The sequence below is a fragment of the Globicephala melas genome, chromosome 16 (assembly GCF_963455315.2).
Source record: "Globicephala melas chromosome 16, mGloMel1.2, whole genome shotgun sequence".
In the NCBI taxonomy this organism is placed as follows: Eukaryota; Metazoa; Chordata; class Mammalia; order Artiodactyla; family Delphinidae; genus Globicephala; species Globicephala melas.
This window is the reverse complement of record NC_083329.1, coordinates 16,242,693-16,269,088: the sequence shown is the minus strand read 5'-3', so window position 1 is coordinate 16,269,088 and position 26,396 is coordinate 16,242,693. Positions and strand designations below refer to the sequence as shown.

General features: G+C 42.7%; 1 protein-coding gene across 2 annotated transcripts; it reads left to right on the top strand.

Moving 5' to 3' along the window:
• Nucleotides 1–208: 208 nt before the first annotated feature.
• On the top strand, nucleotides 209–24,155 carry PLEKHS1 (pleckstrin homology domain containing S1). 2 transcript variants are annotated; one of them, XM_030842444.2, is made up of 13 exons: nucleotides 209–381; nucleotides 3,707–3,753; nucleotides 9,393–9,481; nucleotides 9,593–9,699; nucleotides 10,028–10,162; nucleotides 11,761–11,836; nucleotides 12,723–12,839; nucleotides 14,621–14,746; nucleotides 17,243–17,358; nucleotides 17,862–18,068; nucleotides 18,744–18,845; nucleotides 20,131–20,266; nucleotides 23,033–24,155. In XM_030842444.2, exons 2-13 carry the CDS (start codon nucleotides 3,723–3,725, stop codon nucleotides 23,210–23,212), a joined length of 1,422 nt encoding a protein of 473 aa, XP_030698304.2. In that variant the 5' UTR covers nucleotides 209–381; nucleotides 3,707–3,722; the 3' UTR covers nucleotides 23,213–24,155. The 2 variants fall into 2 exon arrangements, with proteins under 2 accessions (XP_030698304.2, XP_030698303.2); XM_030842443.2 differs by lacking the exon at nucleotides 17,862–18,068.
• Nucleotides 24,156–26,396: the final 2,241 nt, after the last annotated feature.

Below are 26,396 nucleotides of genomic sequence, written 5' to 3'. Positions count from 1 at the left end.
TGGCAGTCCTTGCAGGAGGTCAAGACTGGGCTGGCACTGTTTTCAATAAGAGTCATTGTGTTCATGGTCCAGAGTCTGGCAGGAATTTTTTATTTGTTTGCTTTTATTTTGTTATTAGACACCTGGAATGCCTGGGGCAGCTCTGTGCCAAACCACAAGAAGAATGAAAGCCCAGGACTTCCCTTGGGTCACCAGCTTCCTTGAGCTTGAATTAAGAGTAAAATCTTCCCGAAGATAGAAGTTTGGGAATTTCCCATTGACTCACATTTCAGAAAAAGCTTGTACTTAATCGTCAGAGCTCAGAGCGAGCCGCGGTGAGTTCAGGAGACACAAGGACAGGACACTTCGCTGAGAACCGAACCAGTGACCACCTGGCTTCCAGTAAGTACTGCTTGACGTGACTGGTTGGGGTTCTCAAGACTGTGCTGATCTGGAAGCTTAACTGAACAAAATCACTGTTACGGGCTCTCTCTTCATAACCTTCTTGGGCTGCACAGAGGGAACTAGGACCTCTTGGTATCACACTCATCAGATTTCATTACAATGAACAGATTAGGCAATAAGACTGGATGCTGTCTCCTGGACAAGATCAAAGAGTTAAATCTGAAAGGCTGTTTTATTTGGGGGCAATGACAAGAAATGAAAGCCAAACTCTGAACAGATTTAATTCTTTTTTCTCAGGTGAAAGGAAGAGCAAAGTAGTTCAGACACCAGCTCTCGAGTTAGGACGCTGGCTCTGCTTCTTTTTAGTTATGTGATCAAAGGCAAATTACTTAATCTTTCTGGTAACAGTTTCTTATCTGTAAAATGGGTACTGTATCACTGTAAGAATAATGTAAATGTTATAGTATTGTTATATCTCATTGCTATGTTGAGTCTCACTAGATTTCATATATGTAATATATAATATTAAAACTTTGCTTACATTATATCAGCAAAATTTATAGAATAGATTTCATATGTATGAATATAGTAGATTTCATATATATGTATACATATACTGAATTTCATAAAAATAATTTGAAATCGATATAGATCATAGGCAATATATATTATGTGAAATCCAGAATATGTATACATATATATGAAACCCTTTATATACATATATATATCTGAAATCTATTACACAGATTTTGTTTAGAAGTGCTTGGAATGTATGAAGTACTCAATACATGCTAGTCATTATGAAACAATCATAGAATCATAGACTATCCGAACTGAACATGACCCAACAAGTCACACTTGTCAAGCACCTATAAAATGCTCTTCGCCATATTATTTCAAGTGATGCTGACAGCAATCCTATGAGGGTGGTGATATTACCGCTTCCATTTTATAGATGAAGGAACACAGGTGTAGAGAGGTGCTATAAGGTACCCAAGATCACATGTCATAACTGATGGAGATGAATCTGGATTCCAGAGTTAATACTCTAAAACTGCCGTCTCATTTTACAGTGGGTAAAAAAATACCACCATTAAAAAAAAGCAGGAAGAGTGGTCCCTACACGAGACTTTGGGGCCCTTCACAGACATTGGAAGGCCAGAAACATCCTCCAGAGCTCTCCTTGCCACCCACGGTGTGCAGGGAGCATGGATGTGGGTGGGAGCGTGGAGCGGCGTGGGGCTCTGCACAAGTAACCTCGCTCGTCCTCTCGCAAACGCAGTTTTCCGTGCGTAAAACGAGCTATCTCCCAGGACAGTTCTGCGACACCAAAGCAGTCATGTGAGCAAACACATTTTACAAACTGTAAAGGCTTAACAAAGAATTATTCTATCAAGAAAAAGAATGATTTGGGGCTTTTAAACAAAGAGCTTGCAGTAAAAACACTGCTTTAAAATATGTTCCCCTCAAAGCGGTGGGGGTGGTGGTGGGATGAATTGGGCGATTGGGATTGACGTGTATCCACTGATGTGTATAAAATGGATGACTAATAAGGACCTGCTGTATAAAAAATAAATAAAATAAAATTCAAATATTTAAAAAAAAAAGTTCCCCTCAGCTAGTCTCTCCTGCACAGTCCTGCAATCTCACCTTTGAACTCCATCGCTCACCAGGCTAAGTGCCCTGTGGGAAAGGTGGTCAAGTCCCACATGCAGGGATGAGGGGAAAGGCGATGGGCTGAGAACCACTGGCCCCCAATTCTGCTTCAGGCAGTGAAATCCCTACAACTGGAAAGAACCGCAGGGATCTAAAGCAAAACCTCAGGGGTAAATTTTTTTTAATGTCCATGGTTGGCAAATTTTTAGCTGGGTTCTATTCCTTTTCCTTGTACAGAAATGCTCTTCCAGGGAACAGAAGGCTTTGGTCTCAGCGGCCTGGTGCCCATTGCACAGAGCTAAGCGTGGCCCTTACGCCAGGGGAGGACTGAGGGCACCAGAGATCCAACATATGCCTTAAGATCCCCCAGGGACCTGTTTGTTACTTCACTTGTTATCTGTTTGTTATTTGTTCAAATAATCACTATCGTTATTATACAGAGATACCTCAACAGAGAAAACCATTTTTTAGTTAGGGAATGTGTGAGTTCTAGGTCCAGGAAAACCCCACTTGTCTTCAGAGGGTTCCCATGTGCCTTTCACAGATCACCAAAAGTATGCTTTGAGATCTTGCAGTCTTAACCTTAAGACTTTCATCTCTGTTTACTATATATATGTACACAAATAGTATATGTATACATGTATATAGTATACTATATGCGCATGTATATATATATATATATACACATATGCACACACACACACTATAGTATAGTATATGTATATTGTATACTATATGCAATATACATATATATTTCAGGAATTTCCTTTGAGTCATTTATGCCCTGGGAGGAATGAGTGGGTTTATGCTGGAGAAAGGGAGACCTCAGGAGAGGAGGAATGACATCATGCCAACTGCATGGTAAAGAGCCCTTTGCCTCTTCCCGCTTCCTGGGACTGCCCTGGGACTGCCCTAGCACAGCCCTGTTCAGCGTTTCCTCCTATTTTGAGAGTCTGATTCAAGGTAAAACTTGGTCACCAATACATTCCCGTTTCAGAGATCTCACCTGCCCCGTGGTCTCTTACCCTGTGGGATTCCTCTCCTCGCAGGGCCCCGTGTCAATCATGGGATTGCCAGCAGATCTGTGCAGGAAAGGACTTGAACTCTAGAGTCAGTTTGACCATGTCAGCCTCAGCCCCCAGTGCTGGGCAGCCCTGGGAACGGGGCACACAGGCAGTGGAGGCAGTTTACGGATAGGGGTATGCCCTGGTCCTTGCTCTAAGGTTTCCCTCTGGAGAAAATGAGTTCCTGGCATGGAGGAGGGCTTATCTTGGGCTTCTTTTGGGCCAGAAATGCTTTCTCAGCTGCAGTTCGTCCATAGCATGCTGCCCTCTGCCCTGTTCTCGTCTCTGTTCCTTGGTGGTGTTGCTATCCCCAGGGGCTGTCTTGTCAGAGCCACTTATGAAGCAGGAGCAGAGGAAGTCCAGGGAAGATGCTCCTTTGGTCATCCTAGCAACACCTCCACAGAACGGGCACTTGGTGAACACAGGCTGCTTGGGTGGGTCCTCATTACCATGGCTACTATCAACCTCAAGGGCAGAATGGGGAGAGGGGAGACGATAAGCCATCTGACCAACGTTGGGAGCACCATCCTGACGCCTGGTGATTGAGTGGCTAAGCCTATACCGTTGTTTGGGGACTAACGCTTAACCCTTCTTTTTGACAGGTGAGAACAGGCGGCCATGATGGAACCCAAACCTCGGAAGAGTTCAGGTACCCAAGGGACATATTCTCGGAGGGAAAAAACTCTATTGAAAATAATGATCAATTCCCGTCACACTAACCAAGATACAGAAGATGGTTTTAGTAAGGATAATTATTCTTGGTGTGGAGAACGTAGCGGAGGCTATTCGATTCAGCTGATTATTTTGTAAGAGCTCACTTATCTAGAAATTCGGCATTTTCTGATTTTCATGGACCAAATGTTCCGTTTGTTGCTGGGAGATGGTACTAACAGCAAACTATAGCCCAGAAAAGACTGGAGAATATTTCCTTAATTTTATATGAAATTCTCACTTGGAGACACTGCCAAAATTGTTATCAGGGCTTATTATGAGGATAGGTCAAGGAGTATTATTCAGATGTTCCCGCTTCATGCTCACGTGCCTCACTGTAGTTGATTGGTCGGAAGTTTAGGATGAACTAACTTAAAAATCAAACTATCTGATTCCATTCCAAAATGAGTATTTTTGAATATTTATTCGAAGCACCTATTATTAGTAAGTCACCGTGCTTCGTATTGCAGAGGATGTACAGGTTAATTAAGAATAGTCATTCTCTCAATGAGTTTGTAATTTCATTGGGATATTAAGATAAATACATTCTAGTAGCTGTATTGGGAAGTTAAGATAGGCACATACGATCAGGCTATGATAGGTAAGTGCAAAATTCTGTAGAGTCTGAAGGGAAAAAAAGCACACGCGTCATGGAGCTGGCCCCTAAAGGCTGTATAGGGTTTTTAAAGAGATTGGGAAAGACGGCACATCTCAGCAGAAAGGGACGGCATGACCGAAAGCGATGAAGTGGGTTCGAGGCAGGTTGTGTTCAAGGAGAATGTGGCTGTAAAATAGGAAGGACGGGGGGAGAACAGGAAAGTGGTGCTATATGGTGCCGGATATTGACCTCACATAACCAGCAACGCTTGAAGCATTTCAGCACGGAAGTGGTGTCATCAGATTTGCTTTTTGGGTTGCTCATATTTTTAGAGAAATAGCTTTATTGTGGTATAATTGACAGACAATCAACTGCACACAGTTAAAATGAGCAACTTGATAAGGTTGTGTGTATGTGCCTGGGAAACGACCACCGCAGCGGGATAGGACTCACATGCATCACTCCCCAAAGGCTTCTTGTGCCTGTTCATACTCCTTCCCTCCAGCACCCAATCCCACTCCCCGTTGTTCTGCCTCCTGTCACTCTAAGTTCGTTTGCATTTACTAGAGTTCATATAAATGGAAGCATACCGTATGAACTCTTGTCTGGTTTCTTTCACTCAACATAATTCTTTTGAGATTCATCTATGTTGTTAACATATATCAAGAGTTTTTGGTTTAGGTAGTCAATTGAAATTTTTTAAATTAATTAATTAATTTATTTAATTTTGCTGTGTTGGGTCTTCGTTTCTGTGCGAGGGCTTTCTCTAGTTGTGGCAAGCGGGGGCCACTCTTCACCGCGGTGCGCCGGCCTCTTCACTATTGCAGCCTCTCTTGTTGCGGAGCACAGGCTCCAGACGTGCAGGCTCAGTAGTTGTGGCTCACGGGCCCAGTTGCTCCGCGGCATGTGGGATCTTCCCAGACCAGGGCTCGAACCCGTGTCCCCTTCATTAGCAGGCAGATTCTCAACCACTGCGCCACCAGGGAAGCCCCGTCAATTGAATTTTTATGTCTTAAATAGATAAAAATTTCACATATTTATCCTTGCAGTTACCACTTCAGCATTCTTCATTCATTTGTATAAATTCAGATTTCCATCTGGCATCATTTCTTCCACCTGAAGGATTTCCTTTAACGTTTCTTCTAATGCAGGCCTCCTGATGCTGAATTCTTTCAGCTTTCGCATGTCTGAAAATGTCTTGAAACTGCCTTCGTTTTTGAAAGATATGTTTGCTGCCTATAGAATTCTAAAATGACACTATTTTCCTTTCGGTACTTTAAATACGTTGTTCCACTGGGTTTTGATGTTGTTGTTGTTTTGTTTGCGTTGTTTCTGATGAGAAATCTAACGTCGCCCTTATTTTTTCTTCTGTATGCATTATCTCTTTTTTCCCTCTGACGGTTTTTAAGGTTTTTCTTTATCACTGATTTTGAGCAATTTGGCTATGATGTTCCTTGTTAGAGTTTTCTTCCTATATTTTGTGTTTGGGGTTCCTGACCTGCTGAGATTTCTGAGATAGTGTTCTTTAAATTTGTAAAATTTTCAGCATTATTTCGTCAAATATTTGTTTCTGTCTCCCTCCCCCACTTCAGGGAATCCAGTGACCTGAAACTTGAAATTGTCCCACGATGCACCAGTGCTCTTTTGTGTTTGGGGTTCTTTTTTCACTCTCCATTTGTTTTAGTCCCATTAATCCCATCCAGTGTTGTTGTTGTTTTTCTGAGACATTGTGGTTTTCATCTCTAGAAGTTCACTTTGGATCTTTCTTATATCTTCTATATCTCTAACTTCTTGAATGTATAAAATACAGTTGATAATAACTGTTTTAATGAACTTCTCTGTTAATTCTAACATCTGTGTCAGTTCTAGGCCAGTTTTGAAGGATTGATGATTATCCACATTATGGGTCCTGCTTTCCTGTCTCTTTGCATGCCAGGTAACTTTTGATTGGTTGCCAGACCTTGCAAATTTTACCTTGTTGGGTGCTGGATATTTTTGTATTTCTACGAATCTTGAGCTTTTTTCTGGGATGCAGTTAACTTCCTTGGAAACAATTTGATCCTTTTAAGACTTGCTCTTATGATTTGTTAGGTCTGGAGCAGTCCTCAGCCCAGAGCTAATTATTGCCCACTACTGAGGCAAGACCTTCCTAGTACTCTACCCAGTCCTCCATCAATGATCATTTTTGCCAGTTTGGCTGGACGGAACTGGCACTTTTTCTGGCCCAGTGAGCACTGGGCACTCTTCCCTCTAATTTTTTCTGATGGTTCATTCTCTGGCCTTGGGTAGTTTCCCCACACACGTATACTGATCAGTATTCTTGAATACTTGAAGGCGACCCTGTGACTGTCTCTGGGATTCTCCCTCTGTGCGGCTCTTCCCTCTGTCCTATGAGCTCTAGCTGCCTTGATCTCCCTGAACTTTCAGCTCTGTTTCCTCCGCTCAGGGGTCCACCTGGGCCCACCTCAGTTCCCCTTTCCTGTGCTGTGGACTGGAAACTCCGCCAAGGAAATTGTAGGGCTCACCAAGTTTGTTTCCTATCTCTTAGGGATCCATGACTTTTATTGCCTATGACCAGTGTCATGAACACAACTAATTTATATATTCTGTATTTTTTGTGTGTTTCAGACAGGAGAGTAAATCCAGTTCCTGTTATTTCATCTTTGCCCAAAGTACAAAATTGGCCAGATTTGGCATTTACTCTCAGGGCTATGTCGAGGATCGTTTTGAAGGTACCAAGAATGGAATTAGAGGGTCAATCTAGACAGTTACCAAAGCAGTATAGTGAAAAACGTATGCAGGCCTTGAATTCATGTGACTTTAATGTATTGAAATGTATGAAGGTCTTGAAGGCAGTGGTGATAGAACAGAGAGATAGGGGTGGATCCAGGAAGTAAAACGGACATGACTGATGACTGACTGGACAGAAGGGTGATGGAAGGGTGAAAGTTTAAGAGGACTCTAAGTGTTCTAGGAGGGGAGGCTGGATAGATGCCACCAAGTGATCTAGGGCACCTGAGAGAAAAGGATGAGAGAAAGAAGTTTATGGGAAATCGAGGTGGAGATGTTCAGGGCCAAAAATGATCTATCCAAGGGTGAAAATACTGAGATTTTGTCCTAGAAGTTCCCCTAGAGACTGAATTTTGCTGATCACATCCCTAGTATGGTGTTTAGCATGTTTCTCTGTTTTCTGTATTTCCTGCAAATTGGATCTAGAGGGTTGATGAGGTTGTTTCAGTGTTTTTTGGTCAAGGCTAATCCATGGATGGTGTTGTCCATTGCTTTTAAAATAAATGCAAACTGTACCATGGTCTAGTGTCTACCAGGTGCTGCAGGATTCATCTGCAGCCTCATCTTATACCACTCTTCCTCTCTTACTCACTCTGTTCTCTTACTCCACTCTGTCTCCTACTGGGGAGACAGCCTCTCAGTAGCTCTAGGGAACCGCTCTGAAGAGGTAGGGGGAAACCAGCTTATGTATGACTTTTGGCTAGAAAATACATTCAGTCAAGAATACATCTCAGTAGGGCTTCCCTGGTGGCACAGTGGTTGAGAGTCCGCCTGCCGATGCAGGGGACACGGGTTCGTGCCCGGGTCCGGGAAGATCCCACATGCTGCGGAACGGCTGGGCCCGTGAGCCATGGCCGCTGGGCCTGTGCGTCCGGAGCCTGTGCTCCGCAATGGGAGAGGCCACAACAGTGAGAGGCCCGTGTACCGCAAGAAGAAAAAAAAAAAAAGAATACATCTCAGTAAAAGGTTGCTGTTAGTCACAAAGAACAGATACCTCAAGTTAATGATTTTAGTGCTCATCTGTGTACGGGAAGCTGCAAGGATTTGGATTCATTAAAATTCTTCCTGAAATACCTCTGACTATCTATGGGGACTGTTTTTCTAGATCACAGAGTGCCGCATCCTGCTTTTCATCCTGAATTCCTCTCAGGGTGCACTGTCGGTCAGGGACTGCAGTGGCTACGATGCTCTTGGCTTTCCTTTATTTTTCACCTCCATTTTACAAATGAGGAAACTGAAGTTTAGTGAGTCAAGGTGTTCTGTAAGTATTTGTTCAGTAAATAAATCTGTGAATTTGTCCAAAGCCACACAACCATTAAATAAAGGAGCTAAAGCTTTTTGCTTTTGTTTCCTTCTGTTTTTCTCTTTCCTTTTTTCTTCCTTGGTGGGAAGAACGGGGGCAGCAGGCAGAGCTGCTGCAGAAGGAGGAGAGGCAGGGAAGGTGAGGACGGCTGGCTGAGAATTACTGGATACGAGCCTAATGTCTCCATCAGCTGTAGTACCTAATCTTCATTCTGTTTTCACTTAATAAAGAAGTGCTAATTCTTTAGTAAAGGCTGTCTTTTACCAAACCATGGATGAACTAGAACTATAGCCTGGATGTAAAAGCAAAACCAAGGTCTTCTTTTTAAAATAGATTTTATTTTAGCAACATTAATTTTTTCTAGATAAGGAAAGTAGTACATATTTCTTGCAGACCTTTTCAAAAATATAGAAAAAATCAAAACTGCCTATACATGTCCATCCTCACAGAGAAGCAATTAACATTTTGGAAAGCTCCTGTTTAACCACTCTGCCACCTTATTTTCAATAGCAGGTGCTTTTGCTTTTGTTTGGTAAGTCAAAGGTCAAGGCAGAATTATCTTGCCGCTGCGGCTGGTGATTCAACAGGAAGGGAGACAAATCTTTGCTCACATCTAGAGAGCCACCGGCATCCGGAGAGCCAGACAGGTGTGAGCTGAATTAAAGAGCTTCTAAATGTCATCTGAACAAAGGTCCCGACAGTGGATGAATAAGAATCACACACTTGGTCCTGGGTTTTTTGTTCTCCTGGCCTATTATAGATGTGTTTTTCCATAACTGAATAATGTGAAGACCTTTCCAGCAGTAAACAGTGTTCTCCAATTGAAGCAGTTCTTCTCAGAAATTTATAGGGAACAGACTGAGTCCTGTTCACTTTCTTTTATTAGGCAAACAATTTACATTATATTATGAAAATGAAGTCTGCAAACAAGATTACTTTATTAAATCACCACCTCCTCAGCTTTTCTTCTCTGCAGTAAGTATTCACAAAGATTTAACAGGCCTCCCACCAGCCTCATGAGCATTTTTAAAATCCTTTCTCTTCCTTTGAGATTTAACTGAGATGCAAAATGTTTTCATTTTTCAGACCTCTTGGAAAAAGCGGCTTTTCATCCTGTCAAAGAGTGGAGAAAAGGGCTTTAGTCTTTCCTATTACAAAGACCATCATCACCGAGGTTCTATTGAACTTGATCAGTGCGTATCCAATCAAGAAAATGTTTATAATAACAAATACTAACGTGTTGCCTGCAAAATAGAAAAAAGATTAGAAAACGTTAATTTGTGGAACTAAGAGTCCAACTGAAATAGGAATTCGGAATTAAGTTTTAGGCTGAACAAAGTATTTTCAATCAGTGATAAACCAGATCTAAACTTATTTTCTAAAACTATTGGACAATTTTCAAAGTATTGATCAAACAGATCTAAAGTTTTATTCAATTTGAAACTTAATAAAAAACATTAGTCAATTTCTTCCTAATTTTGTATTTGCATCCGTTTAATACTTTATATCTATATCTAACAGAAGTTCCAGTATAGAAGTCGGCATCAGTAACCATGAAAAAATGCAATCCGTACAGAAGATGTTTAACTGCCATCATGACGAAGTGATGTCGATCAGGGCCACTAACAGGGAATACTTCCTCATTGGCTATGACAGGTAAGTAGTAAGATAACACAGGGTGTCTCCTGTATGCAAAATAAAAAACAAACAAATAAACAAAAACATTTTAAACCAGTACACCATAAACATGCCTTGACTAGAAACCCATGGCCACAACCTTAAACACCACCTTGGCAGTCTTTATTATGTGTTAAAATACCTTGACAAATCACAGTATTCATTTCCTAGGGCTGTCATAGCAATGTACCACAAACTGGGTGGCTTAGAACAACAGAAATTTGCTGTCTCACTGTCCTGGAGACTAGGAGTCTGAAATCAAGGTGTCGTAGGCCATGGTTCCTCTGAAGGTTCTAGAGAAGATCTGTTCCAGGCCTCTCTCCCAACTTCTGGTAGTTCCTTGGCTTGTGGCAGCAAACCTCCAGCCTTTACATGGCAGTCTCCCTATGTGCACTTCTCTACGTCCAAATTTCTCCTTTTTATAAAGACACTAGTCATATTGGATTGGGACGCCCTTCTCCAGTCTGACCTTATCTTAACTAATTACGTCTGCAACAACCTGACCTGACTTCCAAATACAGTCACATTCTGAGGTACTGAGGATTGGGCTTTCAACATGTGAATTGAGGCGGGGGACACAATTCAACCCATAACTGTCACCATCACCGCGGATACATTTTATGTACAAGAAGCCAGTACGCTAGCATCTACCCAAGGTACATATATTAGGGAGTGGCTATGCTCGTCCCCGAAGGAGTCTTCAGTTTTTAAGAGGGGCTCCTGGTGCTAGCGAAGATGGCAAATGGATTCTTTGCGGGAGATTATCTGCTTGACAGAGAGGCTAAAGTTGGAGAAGGCAGCTGTACAGAGGAGGTGGCAAATGCTCAAGCCCAAGTATCCGTATGAAGAGATTTGATCTGCTGCAGATCAATCCCCAGGCGAAAACCTTTCCTTACAATTGTCTTGGGAGTCAATAGAAAGAAGATGTGATTTATATGCATTTGTTCAAATACATCCTTAAATACATGCACTCCCTAAAGGGAGGCACACCTAAATAGCTACACCAAATGGCTCTGACAGGTTAAGGGGCCCCTTAAGAACACAAAAGAAATCCGTTTCAAAGTCAAAAGCTCCAAACCCTGTGATTATACTGTTACTTTCCACTTTTCTTCCCATTTCTCTGAGCTTTGCTCACAAGGGTGGCATGAGGGTTAATTCTGGTGTGTTAGCATGGAGGTGGTAAGGATCCAAGGAGGGGGGGCATTTAAGCCACTCAAGAAAAAGATCCTGGGGCTTCCCTGGTGGCGCGGTGGTTGGGAGTCCGCCTGCCGATGCAGGGGACACGGGTTCGTGCCCCGGTCCGGGAAGATCCCACATGCCGCGGAGCGGCTGGGCCCGTGAGCCGTGGCCGCTGAGCCTGCGCGTCCGGAGCCTGTGCTCCGCAACGGGAGAGGCCACAACAGTGAGAGGTCCGCGTACAGCAAAAAAAAAAAAAGAAAGAAAGAAAAAGATCCTTATTTCCCTGGTACCTACCCCATTGCCTGTCCAATCTTAATAAAAGAATCCTCCTCCGGTTCAAAATGAGCGCAGGCGCCGTTGTTGCCACATGCCGGCTGAAAGTTTATTCCTATCAACAGGGAGAAGATTAAAGACTGGGTCTCTTTCTTGTCATCCCTCTGCCGGAGTATAAAAGCAGCACGCCAGAATACAGGGGTAACTATTTCACTAATAAAATAGCGAGACACCTGAACAAAGCCCTCTTTCACAAGGAAACAATGTGAGCTATTTTTTCCCCCTCCTTAGCAACTGGCATTAATACAGGGAATAAATAAGTGAGAAAATGTACATCCTTGTTATTTTTATGACTAACAATAGAAAAAAAATCTTTTGTGTTTTGCAAGAGAGCTAAAATACAGACACTTCAAATTTTCATTATTGGAGTAGGAGGAGTGAAAGCTAACTGTGGCCTTTTTTAATAGTAGCTGAAACTACAGTATTTTCCATCGTTGTTATTCAAGGTACATAACAGCTACCTTTGGAATGACTAAGTCCAGGGTGGTTTCTAAAAAACATGCTTTTTACCTATCTTATATTTTCAATATAAGGTTTCTTTGATGTAAGTGCCAGAAATTTTAAGTTGTTTATTTACTTTATAAGAACCTTTGCTAATTTACCTAAGTCCTTTCTTAGGACAGACCTTTATAAATGAAACTTTGGCCTCTAGGTATCGTTTTGACATGGTTTCTAGATTGTTCCATGCTTACAACAAAAGCAGAGGCCAAGGAGAAGGGAAAGCAAAGTGTGTCTACAAGTGCTCAAATGATTAGAGTGAAGGGGTGGGGTACAGAGGGACACAGCGTTGAAAAGACAGGTTGAGGGAAACTTAGAGCATCTCTGAAGGCCAGGCTGGGAGTCCTCAAGGGTTTTGGAACAGGAGAGACACAAGACCAGCTCTTGTCTAAACGGGAGAATGCTGGTCAGCAGTATAAATGTTAGTGGTCAAAGATTGGAAGCAGAGAGCCCCATGACCAGGCTGTTGCTTCATTCTAGACAAGAGATCAATCATGCCCTGATTCCAATATTCCTTTTTGATAAGCAGGAGAAACTCTCATTTGGTGATACAAGGCCCTCTTCAGACCCCATCCCTCTCCGTGTTCTTTCCTACACACCGGAGGCTGTCAGCACGACCACAGCAAGAAAAAGTCTTCCAGACATGGTAATCGGACTTACCTCTCTTAGGACGCCCTGCCTGAGAGCCAGCTGATGCTTCAAAAGTCAATGTATTTGACATCTTCCTCAAAGCCTAATCCACCAAAGAATGATTCTTGGTCCTATGATCTATCCTATATTTAGTCTGTTTCCCCTCCCACCATGAGCCTTACTGCTTGCCCTGCCTACATCTAAATGTATTCATTCATTTTGGATGCTCTTTGATATGCATCCAGGTACATCGGGTATGTTGGGTGGAGATCCCCCCAGCTAAACAAAAGCCTGGATGGTAGCCTTTTCCTTCCCTTCACCAACAGGGCAAAGATTACTTCTGTAAAAAAAATTCCCCGAACACCACTTGACCATTTGTACTCCTGAGGCAAAAATCAGAGTTCTTATTATTTCCTCTATTTACCCAAATCAGTCTTGCTTCTCCGTGTGTGTGTGTGACTTCATTTCTAATGAAGTCCATTGGAGGAAAAAACAAATAATACATTTGCCCCTTGAAAATGATTTGTAATTGTGCTTTCAGCTCTCTTGGATTTGCAATCTTCCCAATTCTGGATATTATTAATGAACAGGCTGAGTGGTGTTTTTTCTTCTGCTATGGATGCTATTTTGTCCCTTAGAGATGTAACCACTGACTTTGCCTTTTCCCTGGGTACCAGGCACATCTTAATAGGGCATAGCCTACTGTTTTATCTAGCTGGAAGCTCTCCAACTATTTTAAAAGCTTTCTGTAGCATATCAAATGCACCAGGCCAAACACTTCATTTGGTATTTGTAGGAAAGGTGGTAGGAAATGGGGTTGAGAAAGATAACTCTTTTCAGTAAATGCCTCTAGCTTTTCACTCCTGTACCCCTTCTCCCTAGAGATAATATTATTGGTCATTTCGCCTTTTCATACTATGTATTCCAATCCAGTGATTTTCCAATCAGCTTCAGTTAAGAGAACCACCTACCTTGTTGGGAGTTGTTGTTGCTGTTTCTAAAATAAAATGGGAACCCTTCCTCATCCCAGACTCAGCATGACCTGGCTTCGTGAACTTGGAGCTAGAAAAACGGACACAACTTAAATACATCTTTTTTTTTTTTTTAATCACTTTCTTTCAAGGACTTGCTAGAGAACATTCAGGGTTTTTTCAACCCCCCCTCCCCCCTTGCTCTAAGGCATTGTACTTGGAAGAATTGAATTGTACTTATAACAATTTTCCTGCCAGGCAAAGCAGCTACTTTGTACTGTCCTGTATCTATTAGAGAGGGAAGCGGTAATTGGTTGAACCTAGATCACCTTGAAGCCTACAATTCATACTATCACATGATCGATGCTACAAAATTGCATTGCTATGGAAACAGTAGAATTATATAAGCAGAACACAAAAGAGGAACACTGAGAGGAAAGGGAAAAGATGCAGTGCCTTGACCCTGGGCTAATTAGCTTCTCAGATGGCACTGAATGAAAACTAGAAAAAGATGAAGGTGGAGGATTCAGTGGCGGAGCTTAGTGACTTAGAACACCACCCACCGGAGAGAATTACTTGTTCTGAGTTACAGGACCCAATAATAGAGAAAAACCTGAAAGATGGGCTTATATTTTTATATCAGTGGTGACCCAGACTCAAGAAGCAAGTTCAAGTTGTGTGGGCTTCTAGATGTAACCTTGGAAGATCCTCGGATGTTCTCAACCCAATTAATCGATTATGCCTTTTCCAGAAAACATGTGGTTTAATTCTGTCTCTTGCAAAGACAAAGAAAAAGCATTAACTCTGTCTTCATCTCTTTATTCAGCATTTAATGGAAAAAAGGTCTTCAGGACTCAGAGAAGCTCGTCTACCGCATGCCTTCTTGCCAGAGACCGCTCAAGATACAGAAGAAGAGAGTCATTATAGTAATCCTCGAAGTATTCTTAGAGAGGTAACCCCTTCTGTTTACTAATCATTTACTCCTTCTACAAATATTTACTGAGCCCCTGCCAGGCACTGTTTCTGAGGCATTAGGCTGGTTTCAGAATCAGACACAGGTGATGTGCTCACAGTGTTGACACTTTAATAGGAACCAACCATGATACGAGACAGAAAGGGCTCCATGCTGAAGAGAGATGCTCGTAAAATGCTCAGAAGGCATGAGGGGTGGTAGGCGGGGAAGCTGACTTCCAGACAGAGGCCAGGGGAAGTTCCATGGAATGACATTTGACCTTACATGATAGGCAAAATTTGGACTTGAGGGATTGATCTGGGGAGTCTTTCTGCATTCTAGGAAGAGATAATAATAACATGAGCAGAAACAACAATACCCTTGGGTGATAAATTGTGTGGCACATACCAACCAGTCTATCGATCATTTGGAATTCCCTACTGAGTGCCTTCTGTGTGCGAATCCTGTACTGTGCTAGGCATGGTGGCTACCAGAAAGGACCTGATATCACGCCTGCCCTCAGTGCTCACAGTCTTACCAGTTACCACCTGACGATGCTCCACCAGGGCATGGTCAAAGAGCTCTGGAAGCAAACAACAAGGTCCTACTGTATAGCGCAGGGAACCATATTCAATATCCTGTGATATACCAAAATGGAAGAGAATATGAAAAAGAATGTGTGTGTGTGTGTGTGTGTGTGTGTATATATATATATATACACACACACACACATATACATATATATATTGGGTTGGCCAAAAAGTTCATTTGGGTTTTTCCATAACAGCTTATGGAAAACCCAAATGAAATTTTTGGCCAACCCAATATATATATATATATGTGTATATATATATATACACACATATATATGTATATATATATATAGCTGAATCACTTTGCTGTACAGTAGAAACTAACACAACATTGTAAATCAACTGCACTTCAATAAAATAATACTTTTTTTAAAAAATAAAAGAGCTCTGGAAGCAATAGAAATAAAGACAGATTTTCTGTCTCCACTGGAGTCAGGGAGGGCTTCAAGACACAAAATGGCATTTGACAACATATATGATGAATAGTTCAGTTGAGCTCTAACCCAGCATGAGTGGCATATTAGGGGAAAAAAACCCACAGCCACCAGAAAAAAGAGCCAGACCATAATGGGTCTTGAATGCCAAGTTGACTTCATGCTGCAGGCAGGACAAGGGGCAGTGGTGGCTTCTCAGTTAGGAAGGGGCAAAACCGAATTCTCTTCTAGTACTATTAACCCAGCAGCTATATTCAAGGTGGACAGCAGAGAGAAGAGAATGGAAATGGGAAGTAGGAAGGCAAAATTGGGGGAAGGGAGGCAGCATTTCCCAAACTGGGTTTTTCTATAAGATGGTGACGTGTTCATACCTAAGAAGCAGTCTGAGGTGAAATAAGTTCTGGAAACACCAAATCAAAGTAAGTTACACAAGCTTCTTCACTGAAGAAGTCTCAGCGCCTTTTTAGTATGCAGTGGTGCATTATAAATAGCCCAGCAGGATACAACGCACAGCATTCCCCAAGCTCGTTTGACCACAGGACCCCGCTTTTCATGCCAGTGCTCTCTGGGACATGGTGACAGCGACTAGTCTTTCGTGACAGTCCAACCAACCAGCCAGGTGGTACTGAGCGCTAGCTGTATGCCCGGCGTTTGCTAGGTACTTTACGAGATGCAAAGTCTAGTAAGGCAGATAAAACTAAGCTGGAAGACCACCACAAAAATTAAGTACAACACCGTGTCGTAGAAGTTCAGAGAAGGGAGGGGTTGGCAGTGGCTGAGGTGATCAGAGGGGGCTATGGGACCTCAAGCCAGGCCTGAATACAGCTTCATTAGACAAAAGAGAAAAGGGGAAGAAAACTGCATGAAATGGGCACTAGAAGAACACCGTTTGTGGGGGCGTGGTGGGAGGGCTGGCTTGACTGGAAAGAAGTGTTCCAGTGATGGTTCATGGTTAATTTGTTAGGTAGGCAATCGGAAGCCCTTAGGGTTTTTGAGAAACCATTGCCCCAAATGACTTAGTTCCAACAGGCTAGTGGAGAATCCCCAGAGGACAGTATTTTCTAGAATCCTTACAGCCCCTTGAAGTAACTTGACTGCCTGTGAGCAGAGTAGCCCGAGGCCAGCTCTGCACTGTGTCGGAGCCTTTGACCCACTCAGGTGTCGTGATTCTATAATAGTATCGGTTGGGCAAAAAGTTCATGTCATTAAGTGCCTAGTGATGACACAGAAAAATGGACAGCAATTTACTCCAATAGGACACTTGTATCAGGAACGTGGGGAATCCTAGAGAAGAAAGCAGATTTGGAGTCTGCCAGAAGCTTTACTGGTTCATTCCCCCAGAATGAGCACCACTGTTCATCCAATGGTAGACATACCGTTTCAGGGACCAGAGCCATCAGGTAGTGGGTGACAAGGTACCTGGCTTATTGATAGACTCACATCCTTACGTCTCTGCCTCTTGTCTATAGTTGGAAAATAATACTGCTGCCAATGATTCTGGTGAACCCGTTGAACCCATTGGACCTGGTAGTCCAGACCAGGTCTCCGAGGCAGTTGAGTGTCATTACATGTCCATGAAATCCTGGTAAGTAAAACTGCCATACCTTAAAATTTGATCTTAGCTAATGTACTGTTCTAGAACAATTGCTACCAGATCATTTAAATAGTTGATATAATAATACAAAAGCATTACCATAGACCAAGTTCAACACGCCATTCAGTCATCTCAAAACGAGTAAACGTGAGAATGGTTTCTCTACCCATAGAAAACCATTAGTGACATCCTGGGGACATTTTCTGTCTCCCAGGGCAGTTCTTTTCTATTTTGCATTTACGTCTCTCACACGCTCCCTTTGTCTCTCCAAACCCTCCCAATGTAAAGGGCTATTTTGGTCCCATGTCCATTTTTAGAAGGAAAGTTTATTGGATCTGGTTCTAACTGTAGCTGGGATTCTGATGGTTGGACATACTTCAAAACCTTGTTAGTTTTCACATGGCTGTTAGCTACTTAAATCTGATTCACACACCACGGAAAGCTGTAAATAGATAACGCTGAAAAAGGGTTTGTGTTAACTTCTTGTACTCTAGTGTTTCCAAAGAGTCGTCCCATAAGTCTGCTGATGGCAAAGAGGAATCCCAGACCCTGGCAGATATCCTGAACGGGGAGCTTCACCCACAAGAACAAGGCTCAGGAACGGGCTCTTGTCTTTCACCTGCCAATACGGAAGCACAGATCACGAATGACAAAAAGGGGGCGGCCTCACTAAGTGTTGTGCAATTGTCTATACTAATCAAGTAAAGTTCTCATTTCTCAAATTTTATGAGCCCATAGAGCAAGGCAGGCTTCCATTTGTACTCAGAATTCACATTTTAATCTCCAACTGAGCCAAGAATCTGTCCAGCTTGCCCTTCTCACTGATACAGTAACCAAGGACAGTGAATACCAGAGTTGGAAGTGTAGTGAGCAGTCCCCTGGGCTGTAAGTGGCATTTTCAAATACTTGAAAAAATTCTGTCCTTTCAGGTTCTGGAACCTTGGATCACCCTGACCTGGGTTGTATATCACCCAGATTTTACTATTAAAATGACAGGCATGCAAGTCACATGAGGTTTGGTTGTAGACTAGGCTGGAGAACTTTCAGGTTTTAAATGATGCCAAGAACATTTGATGAGATCGTTCTCAACTTTAACTCTTTTCAATGTCTCCTTCTGTGGAGAAGTGTGCAAACTGACATGATATATAATGAACTTCGTCCATTTTTTACTCCTTTTCCATTGTCTACCATCGCTACCACATCCCAAGGGGGTGGAGGAGGGCATTAACGAGTAACTTAAATTCTTATTCTTCTCCAAATGTTTTGGACAATCTTTAATGGCATAATACCGTCTCAGATGTCGGAAGCCAAAGTCCATTCAGAAGGTACGGTTCAGAGCCAGAGAGAGTCGCCTGACTTTTACAAATGTCTTGTAGTAACACCCCCGATGAAATCCAAGTGGAGAAGCTGAACATGTTCCTTTCTCCTCCTGACATCATAAACCATCTTGCTCTCAGAGAAGCTGCAGGACGGATATGGTAGGTAGGAGATTTGAGGGTTACTGATTATAAATGGGGTTGGATGATATGAAGACAGTCATTATATCTTGAAGCACTGTATGTGGCAAAACTGCCTGGAGAACTCGGACTCTCGTGCTGCTGTTGTCACAAAACGTCTTTGATTGAGGCAGAAATAAGGATACTGTTGTATAGGAGGGACAGCTGGGAGATAGGTGGGTATAGGAGGACCCAAAAGTCCAGGAAGCACGAAATTTCTGATTTTTTGAAAGTGAGGAAAAGTGGTCAGGAATACGTATCGTCCAAGGAAATCATTGCCAAACAACGGGCAGTGAGTATTTGGTGAATGAAGTCAGTGAGGTCAACAAGAATCTAAGGTCTAAAAGAAAATGGCATACCAGGGTCGAAGACTTCTAGACATCAGGTAAAAACCTGCTGGTCAGGGACTCAGACACAGAAGATCGTGTGGCAGAGAATTTTCTTAGAATGATCACTGTTTGTTTGATTCTACATTCTTTTAAAGACCTTGTAATTCATTTTGATGGAAGATTACATTTTTAGAATAGAAGAAAGCTTGTTCATGTAAACATCACACATCAATTATAAGTTCTATAAGAGGGCAGGAACCACAACCTGCCATTTTTCCGAACTTCCCACAATCTAAGGCTCAAAACATATTTGACGGAAACTATGGACTCCTCTACACCTGAGCTTGCTCATCTAATAATTCATCTATTTTTGCATGACATATTCACTGTGTGCTCACTTTAAATACTGGGTTTTTCCGTATCGTCTTACGGAAAAACCAGAACGAACTTTTTGGCCAACCCAGTACGTAACATCTTCTGTTTATGGGGTTATAAAAAACCATTTTTTTAAAGGTGGTTCCATACTTCTGGGGTCTCAAAGCTGTTGAAAAAGACAGCTGCATAAACAAGTAAATATAAAATGCATTTGATCTGAGCATACAATAAGCGAGGGGCTCAGACAATGCAGTAGAAGTCCAGAGGCAGGAGAGATTAATTAAGGTAAAGGAAGGGTGGCGTAGGAGGGCTTTGGAGAGGCAGTGTCATTGGAGTTGGAGTTTGGAGGAAGACTCAGGCTCCCAGAGTAATGATAGAAGAAAGAATATTCCAAACAGAAAAAGAGAGTTCGACTACTTCAGATATAGTGCAATATAGCTAAAGAAACTAGTAATAGTAGTGGTAGAATAGAGTGAGGAGCCCCATCTGTATCTCCATCTGTGCCCCGCACTCCCAGCAAGCACCGTCTCACTCTTGTGTTGGATGCTGTACCCTCATTGCAGTGTGGCTCAGTGGGATGGCCCCCCGCACCTGGGATGCTTATTTTTTCACGGAGATCACCTTTTGGCCGTGAATGACCTGAAGCCCCAGAGCCTGGAGGAGGCTTCCTTGTTTCTCAGCCGGTCCATCCAGAGGGAGGTGAGTCCTGCTGATTGGCCCTAGTCAGGGCAAGAAGGAACAAGATCAAGGTCTTGGATGGTGTCTGAACAGTGCTGTGCTCTGAAGACAAATGAGATTCTGCAATCTGCAGCCACCATATGTAAATAAGAGAATAAGAAGTGTAAATAACACTTCCTAAGATACTTCTAAATAACAAGAATGTTATTTTAGGACCCTTTTAAAATTCTTTTGTGTCAAGTAGTATTTGGAGGGAGCACTGGGCTAGGAGACTGAACGGCTGGGTTCAAGACCTCAGACGCAGCATGACATGGCAAAAAAGAGCTTGCAGTGGAATCAGGCAGGCTCAGTGTTTACATCCAACCTCCTTTAACCAAATGGTGCCTCAATCTTCTCTTCTGTAAAATTAGGGATAATGATAATGCTAGTTATTGGAGAATTAAATGAGATAATATATAACATGCTTACAACAGTGACGGGCACATATTAGGTGCTCAGAATGGTTACTATTACTTCTTCTACTATCGGCTGGGGAATGCTGAACAGGTTTAGCTTTTTTTTTTTTTTTTTTTTTGCGGTACGCGGGCCTCTCACTGTTGTGGCCTCTCCCGTTGCGGAGCACAGGCTCCGGACGCACAGGCTCAGCGGCCATGGCTCACGGGCCCAGCCGCTCCGCGGCATGTGGGATCTTCCCGGACTGGGGCACGAACCCGTGTGCCCTGCATTGGCAGGCGGACTCTCAACCACTGCGCCACCAAGGAAGCCCCCAGGTTTGGCTTTTTAAGCCTCCGTTTCCTCATCTTAGAAATGGACATACCTTCCTTGCAGACTTATTGTAAGAATTATACTGAACATGTGACTATGGACCGAGTACGCGTGTCGTTAAAAGGCTCGCCATGTTTCTGCCTATTAGTACAGTCTCCATACTGTTAACTCCTTTCCTGGTCTATTTTTATTTCTGACATGCCACTTGACCTTGGGAAAGTCACTTCCTTCTCTGACAAGTCAGTTTCAGTTTCTTCTCTATAAAGTGAGAGAGGGTTGGTTTTCAAACTGTACTTCTTGGACCCCTAAGACCAGGACAGGAGGAGAGGGGAGGGAGAGGACGGTGTTCTGGGCTTTGGCTAGTGACAGCAGTGTATGTTTATCATTATTTTTTCATGTTGGAACTTCCTGTTACCTCACCTCGAGGAAACAGTAACTTGGCTTAGAATTTCTGAAAACCACGGTACAGGAAGATCTCTCAAATTTCTTCCAGCTCTGAGAGTTTATGATTAAATATGTCTTATCTCTTCTGCATCACACAATAACTTTGTTGGTTAGACAAATTGTACTACCCCTACTATCTAGATGGGAAAACTTAGTAAGAATGAGGGAGTTGTCTACGATACATAAATAGTTAGTGTTAGAGCAAAAGGACTCATTCATTCCTTCACTCATTCACCACTTATTGAACGTCTATTGTATGCTGTATTCTCTGCTAGGTCCTAGAGCCACAAAAATGGCCTCGGCCTGAGCTCAAGGAGCTTACAGATTAGTGGATAAAACAGGTATATTATGTGCTAGTTACAGGTGCAGTACGTGCCTTGAGATACGAACAGAGGACCATGGGATCACAGAGGAAGAATGAAGTTAATCTATTTGAGGGAGGCCAGAAAGGTGTCTCAGAGAAGGGGATGCTTGACTTGGGTTTTGAAGACTAGGGTAGGAGTTTGTGTGGTGGCAAAGGGAAGCTTTTAGGAGTCCAGCCCAACGCTCTAGTAACTGTAATATATTTCCTCGGCCAAAGACCCATGCTGCGGCCAAGTGTTCAATATAATCTTCTGAAAGTTACCAAACAATACGCTTATCCAGAGACCTAGGCATCAGCTCTGAAGCCAAGAAAAGGGTTTTTCCCTGGGAGCAGATCCAGGAGGAACTCCACCTGGGTGTTGCTGACTGCAGTTTATCAAGACTGCCTTCTAGATTGTGGAGTCACTTGCATAAGAGGGACTGACAGCATTTCTTTTGGGCTCATTCTGCCTGCCCCTCTTTCTCCTAGATGCTATTGAGAAATACATGTGTTCACCAATATGATTATTTGAAGATCAAAAAACTCCCCAACTTGCCCACCCCTACCATTCCTGATCTATTTCTTTATGTTAAAAACAAATATCCAGTCCTTTTTAAAATTCAAATAGCTGGTCCCTGAAAGGAAAAATGATAGTGGAAGATGGGAAGATATGGAACGAAAGGAGGGGCAGTCAAAGGCCCCTAATGTTTTACAACAGCTGAACCAAGCAGATGTACTTTCCATCCTTGAGAATGAAGTTGACAGAAATGGGAATTTGGGGTGAGCGTGGGTAGGGACAGGAAGGGGAGAGAATGTGAGATTTTAAAAGGAGGGGGAGGAGATGTGCATGGGAAAGGGGAGGAGATGCTAGATTGCAGGAGAAACACATAGAACTTCAGTCTCCTCCCAATTTTGTCAGGGGCTGGTCCTGTCTGGTGGTCTTATTTGGATTCTCTTGTTTCAAGAGGCTTTTTATTTCTTGGTACAAATGGGCCCATCTGGACAGGACTGATGTACTCTGGAATCTGCCCTAAGGGCTCAGGCCAGTGGAGGCCAGAGAATAAAAATCCATCTTCCACATGAATATATCAATATAAGTCATCCTGGTTTTTTCCAGCCCAGATTTTCCTCAAAACCAGCTTCAAAGGGTGTGAATGAGGACAGACTGACACTGAGAACCAACAGTTCTAAAGATAGTCTTTAGTCATTTAATGTTCTTCTTTCTTGTGTTTTAGAAAGTAAAACTCACCATCGCTCGGATCCCAAATTCAGAGAAATTCCACGGAATAGCCTGTACATGCCACTTACCAGACCAAGGTATTAAACCTTCTAAACTGGATACGTCTGTACTGGAGAGGACACTGGAGAGGAGTCTAGCCATTAAAAAGGGTCAGCAGAAAGGATCTGGAGAGTAACGTGCTGGGGCCCACGGCCGACAAGCGAGGATGGGCCCCAGACTCTGTGCTGAGCTCTGCCCCTCACCGCTGTGTGATAGCAGGCAGTCAACACAGCTCTCTGAGTTTCTCCATCTGCATCTTAACAATGGGAATAACCATCCCATCTCTGGCTATTGCGTCAGGATGTTGAGAGGCCCAAGTGGGATGATAACTATGGAACACAGTGAAAATGTAAGGCCTTATTATCTCAGACTTTGTCCCAAACACCACAGACTGAGATTGGGTAAGTTTCTCATCTAAAGTGTGCTGTGTGTTCGGTGAGGTCATGGTCCACACAGTCTCTTCTTTGTTAGGGAATGGACAGTTGGAAACACTCATTTCGGGAAGCCAAGATTCCCGAGAGAGATGTGGTACCGTATCAGCCTTCCCAGACACCTCCTGCTGTTCATCACATGCAGAATGCTAAGACACAGTGACTTCTTGGATTCAACGATCATCTTGTTTTCTTAAAGACCAAGGAACAATTTCAGAAGTCCAAGCAATTTTAAGGTTATATCCAGCAAAGTTTGCTTGCTCTACAAGTAATAAGGGAACTGCTTAGCACTTCTAAGTTTGAAAGTTCTTAACTAATTGATGCATTAACTCATTGATCCTAAAAGGCCAAAAGGTCAAGTCTTCTTTCATAAATAAGAAAACAAATGCAGAGAACTAAAGGATGAATCAAATGGGGGAATGGTAGAGCAAAAGAGGCCTTCGGAAAATAGATCTTACTGTGTTGCCATTTCACACGGGAAGAAATCAAGGCCTCAGACATTTAATGATATATTTTCTTCATGGCTCCTGGTTTCATAGCCATTTATGGCAGAACCAAGAATCTAAAACCAGCTCTGAGAAACAGCTGTCCTGATCTTCACTTTGTATTTGGATTTAGATTTGAAAAGACCTTCAGCACACAGATGAGACACTCAAATATAGTTCATTTTCTGTTATCTAGATTGTACACAAAAGTATTAAAAAAATTTTCATTTGCATGCCCTATTGGACCTACTGTTTCTTTTTCTTTCTTTTTTTTTTTTGGTAAAGCTAGATTGGAGTTAAGACTCTACTTTTTTCCAGTTTTATTGAGATATAATTGACATATAACACTGTATTAGTTTAAGGTATACTGTATAATGATTTTATATGTGTATATTGACCTAGTGTTTCTACTTCTAGAAACTTATCCTACAGAAACACTCACACAAATACACAAAGATACCCGTAAAAAAAAATTGTTCACAGTAGCGTTGTTTGTAACAACAACAACAAAAATCCTTTGGGAATTGCTTAATTATGATGACTTCATATAATTGAACATTCTGCAGCTGTTCAAAGTTTTACACGAATGATTAGGAAAGATGTTCACAATATCTTAAGAATGAAAGAAGCAAGTTGCAGTACAGTAGGTATAACATCATCCCACATTTACAAAAATAAATGACTGGTGTTGGTGCATATAAAATTTTCCCAACCCTGGGCTTCCCTGGTGGTGCAGTAGTTGATAATCCACCTGCCCATGCAGGGGGCACGGGTTCGAGTCCTGGTCTGGGAAGATCCCACATGCCGCAGAGCAACTAAGCCCATGTGCCACAACTACTGAGCCTGCGCTCTAGAGCCCATGAGCCACAACTACTGAGCCCATGTGCCACAACTACTGAAGCCCGCGCACCTAGAGCCCGTGCTCTGCAGCAGGAGAGGCCACTGCAATGAGAGGCCTGCACTCTGCAGCGAGGGGTAGCCCTCGCTCGCCGCAACTAGAGAAAGCCCACCCACAGTGACGAGGACCCAACGCAGCCAAAAATAAATAAAGAAAATAAAGAAATTAAAAAAAATTTTTTCTCAACCCTAACTGGGGAGAGAAATCCCTCCCTCACAGGGGTTGTTATGATGTTGAAATGGATGATGTACAAACAGCCCCTGACACATTGCCTGATATGGAGTAAGCAATCAGTAAAGGTTAGTTATACTGCTGCTGCTAAGACAATACCATTTTTTGTCTAGAAGAACATACATCAAATTGTCGATAAGAATCATCTCTGAGAAGTATGATCACAGTTGGCCATTGGGGGGAGGCATTTCTATAATGTTCGAATTTTTCTCTCTCTCTTTTTTTTTTTATAACTATCAGCACATGTCACATTTATAATGAAAAATAAATACAGGTGCCGTAAATAATATATATATATAAACATTTATATATTAAGCCTTCATAAGTAGAAACCAAGCCACCTTAGTGAAGGAAATTTAAAAAAATATCAAGGTAAGTCAGAAAGAGAGACAAATACCGTAAGCTAACACATATATATGGAATTTAAGAAAAAAAAATGTCATGAAGAACCTAGGGGTAAGACAGGAATAAAGACATAGACATACTAGAGAATGGACTCGAGGATATGGGGAGGGGGAAGGGTAAGCTGTGACAAAGCGAGAGAGAGGCATGGACATATATACACTAACAAACGTAAGGTAGATAGCTAGTGGGAAGCAGCCGCATAGCACAGGGAGATCAGCTCGGTGCTTTGTGACTGCCTGGAGGGGCGGGATAGGGAGGGTGAGAGGGAGGGAGACGCAAGAGGGAAGACATATGGGAACATATGTATATGTATAACTGATTCAGTAAAGCAGAAACTAACACACCATTGTAGAGCAATTATACTCCAATAAAGATATTAAAATATATATATATATATATATATATCTCAAGGTAAAACTGTCTGGGAATCAGCAATGGGGTGGGTACACTGCTCTGAAGCCCAGAGGTCCTTCTCCTGTTTTGCTCAGACGTCTAAGCTGAGATGGATAGACAAGCACTAGCTCCCAGGCCCTTCAGTTCCGCACTGAGTGGAAGAAGAGCCTGAACACTAAGGTGCTGAAGCGTCTACGTGGCTCACGGAGGTGCTGGGAGAACACAGGACTCCTGGCTCCCAGTCCGTGCTCTCCCCTGTGTAATGAGGGTAGAGAGGCTGCTCCTGGCCCTCTCTTCGTCCCAGAACGTTCCACCTGCAGCTGAACCATCTGGGATACCTGTTACGAAGATCCTGCTCTAGGGGCTTCTCCCACATGAGCAGTTTGTTCCCCAAAGGAAGTCTCAGGGCAGATTTCAAGATCTCCCACAACCCAAAGGTTCTGATTTGGTAGTTCTGTTGTGGGGCCCTGGAATCTG